Source organism: Perkinsus marinus (genome assembly GCF_000006405.1).
Source record: "Perkinsus marinus ATCC 50983 genomic scaffold scf_1104296931918, whole genome shotgun sequence".
In the NCBI taxonomy this organism is placed as follows: domain Eukaryota; phylum Perkinsozoa; order Perkinsida; family Perkinsidae; genus Perkinsus; species Perkinsus marinus.
Window position 1 is genome coordinate 1 of NW_003215599.1, and position 3,276 is coordinate 3,276.

Here is a 3,276-nt window from a genome sequence, read left to right on the forward strand (position 1 = left end):
CAAACGAGTTGGTTCGAATGTTTGGTGAAAGTAGACGTCGAGAAGGTGACATAATCAGCATCCATCTCTTCTTTATAGTGTGTTCGTGATGCATACTAGCACTGCGGCGAGTTGTGCACTCTGTGGATGATGCACTCTAAGGGTCTTACTTTCTTGTGCTCGTATCCCGTCACCTGCCATAACCAATCGTGGGATTCCTGGTCAGTTGCCGATATCCGTCATCCAGTAGTGGTGGGCATGCTCCATGCGAATCTGCTCTCTTGCAAGTGGAAGCCTGTCCCGAGAGTTCAAGTGGCGACTGTCCTTACCAGACGACTCCTTCTCGATTGGGCAGACTCTGAATTCGATGCAATGAGTGCTATTGATAAGGCGAAGTAGAGTTGCCCTCGGATTTTCTGAGTTCGAGGAAGTCCGTCATCATGCGGGACTGAGTTCTTTCCAGGTACAACTTAACAGCAATGAGGAATCGGAAGGACATCATCAATCAAGTAGACCATCTTGGGCTCCGGGGAAGCCATGCTTTTACTTGATTGTTGCTACTTTCTGAACTGACGTTTCCGATACATGTAACCTTGTATTTGCGTGCGATATTATGATGAAATTGATCCGATGGAGCTGTCTTCTTGGTTGGGGATAGTCTTGGAACCTCCTTCAAGAACGCGAAGTGACTTCGCCGAAGTCAGTACGACAACTGATGGGGTCACTACTATCAGGACCAGTGATTACTATTGCTCAAGCTATTGGAGTGTGCCTTTGAGCTCGACTAGTGGTTTTGGTCTACTCGGATTCAGTTCTCTCGCGGCCTACAACCTCCTGCCACTTACTAGCTCCGCTCCCTCGCCCGCCGGGCCGCGCAAGGTAAGACTGGAGTGAGATTGATAAATCGGGACTCATCCGTAAGTCAAGTAAGTTCGTGAAAACGTAGGTTAGTGAAACACTCTTATGGCCTTACCGTACTAACCCAAGAATCTTACCTTGAAAGTTTCAAGTTGAAACTTGAGGATTCTTAACTTGAGAGTGAGAGAGATAAACTTAAGTAAACTCGCAACTCCTAACCTAGTTAGTGAAACGAACTGAGGGCGAACTCTTAAGTTTCTTACCGTTCTTACTTAAGTAAGTGGTTAGTGAAAGAGGCCCCATGAGAGAAAATGTGGCTTACAATGTGAGTCTCATACCCTTGCCCCGAGGGGCTCGTGGATCAAGATTTGTCGGGCATATGCACAAAAGCCTTTTGTCAAGAGGTGTTGCCGAAGCTGTTACATCTTAGATGTACTCTGCATAATAGTCGAAGATTCACTCGCTTTGCCCGGGCATGCATCGCTCGAGAGTTGATGGATTCCAGCGGAAAGAAAAGGCGAGAGATGGTGTTATTTCTCTCTATTTTTCCATCATTTATTTTTCGGAAGGAAAAATAGCGCAACCTTTATGCCAACGTCCGATGGTCATTGACCATCGGACCAATGGTCAATGACCATCGGATGATCATCGGATGACGGTCAGACGATCTAATGACTCTGGTTTTATAACTCAATGAACCACAATCCTTATTCATCGGATCGGGCTTCTTAGGAAAAAAGCTACGTACTCACGTGAATATCGATCACGCTTTGTACATACGTACTGCCAGGCTTCTTGTTATCTTGAGCACTTCTCAATCATCTTCCGCAGGACTGCGACACCATGTAGTGAGGTGAGGTGTTAGTAGTAACACCCGCACTGGTTGCACTGGACCTCTGGACAGTGGGCGTAGCATGTCTAGCATGACCCTCGACCACCCACTCTGGTTGAGGCCACAGTGACTCATTGTCAATGAGTGTTCAACAGACGAGCCTTTAATTTCTCGAGTCAATATGTTCGAAAGTCGGTATGCTCAACTTGGCAGTTTTGGACCTCCCCGCGGTATGGCATGTGCCGCTGTGGTAACATCACTTTTTTCCACGTGACCTGACTCTCGTCAACTGAACACAACCGAGGACGCCAATTAAATCCAGAAAAGAAATAATTACCTCGGAAAAATACCTATCTTTAAAAAGTCTATGGATAAACCCTGCTAAGCAGGCCCTGACGACTTTGTCAAAGACTTCCAATGCTTCGGCTACGGTCTCTTGAGAAGGTGCTTATCCGTATCCATCCGTATCCATCAGCCACGAATCTTGACCGAATCAAGTTAAACCGAGATTAATATAGAACGACCTCATGAACTTCACCTAATGTTTACCGCACAATTCATACCGGAAAAATAGAGATTGAAAAGATTGACATCGTCAGCTTGGAAAAATGGAATCAGAGAGACCCACGGAATTAATCACGAGGCTACATTGCTCTCCTCATGTGATCGTCAGAGCACCGCATATCTCAATGAATGGAGAAAATCACGAGGCTACATTGCTCTGCTCATGTGATCGTCAGAGCAACGCATATCTCAAGGATTGGGGAAACGCACAAAAGGCCACGCGCATACGCACGTATTGCTATGAAACGGGTATGGAACGTCATGGACCACTGAGCAAAAGGAGGGACGATATCGTGGCAGAATTGACAGTGTCAGGCCGACACCCGTACAACGATTCTGGATGTTAACTACGGGTATTTGAGGATGGGAAGACCATCCATAATGATCCGTATGATAGACTGATTCCAGCATCAGTGATGAGGCTGCTAGAGAATGATATAGCCTCCAGAGAGGGCCCCCGGAGCAACTACGGGGCAGGCAATGATATATGCGGCTACATGTTTTCGACAAGCGCATGGAAAAGAGAATTGTTATCCCACGGAAAGAGATCAGCCCGTGCTTGGTCTGGTAGTGATTGTTGCAACGAAATACCATGGAGCCCATGCTCGTGAGCCACCTTGATCTTGTCGACAGCACGTGGCTGCGAAAAGAAGAAGTAGTCCCCATTCTTGTTGTGGTATCTGCCGTTGCCCTGTGGGTCCTGATGGAATCCGTATATCATAGACGAGTAACCGACATCGGCAGAATCATAGGTAGCTCGAGCCAGAAGAGGCACCTGAGATGGCGACCGAAACTACAACTCCAAGGGCAAGCACGGGACATCGGTGTTGTGCATATCGGAACCACTACTACAAGAAGATAACGAAAGGAAAACTAGAGGATCTCACTATAATTCAACACTGGCGGTGAATGCCCACACTCACTTGTAGAACATTTTGCCGAGATCCACGCAGCCGCCGAGGCGTTTAGGATGGTTTGCTTTGGCAATGCGTCCGTGTTGACGCGGCCGTATCGTTTTGTCATCATATCGTGGCCATAATGAA

The 3,276-nt window shown here is 47.2% G+C and overlaps 3 protein-coding genes across 3 annotated transcripts; 2 read left to right on the plus strand and 1 right to left on the minus strand.

Moving 5' to 3' along the window:
- Positions 1–38: 38 nt before the first annotated feature.
- On the plus strand, positions 39–530 carry Pmar_PMAR000335 (hypothetical protein; the record flags this gene model as incomplete). The annotated part of the gene is made up of 2 exons (XM_002786021.1): positions 39–374; positions 443–530. The coding sequence occupies exons 1-2, from the start codon at positions 127–129 to the stop codon at positions 528–530; spliced, it is 336 nt and encodes a 111-aa protein (XP_002786067.1). The 5' UTR covers positions 39–126.
- A 1,747-nt stretch (positions 531–2,277) lies between these two features.
- Positions 2,278–2,580, plus strand: Pmar_PMAR000336 (hypothetical protein; the record flags this gene model as incomplete). The annotated part of the gene is made up of 1 exon (XM_002786022.1): positions 2,278–2,580. One exon carries the CDS (start codon positions 2,278–2,280, stop codon positions 2,578–2,580), a length of 303 nt encoding a protein of 100 aa, XP_002786068.1.
- A 146-nt stretch (positions 2,581–2,726) lies between these two features.
- Pmar_PMAR000337 (hypothetical protein) lies at positions 2,727–3,008 on the minus strand (the record flags this gene model as incomplete). The annotated part of the gene is made up of 1 exon (XM_002786023.1): positions 2,727–3,008. A coding segment is annotated over one exon (282 nt), but the record flags the coding sequence as incomplete, so codon positions are not given.
- Positions 3,009–3,276: the final 268 nt, after the last annotated feature.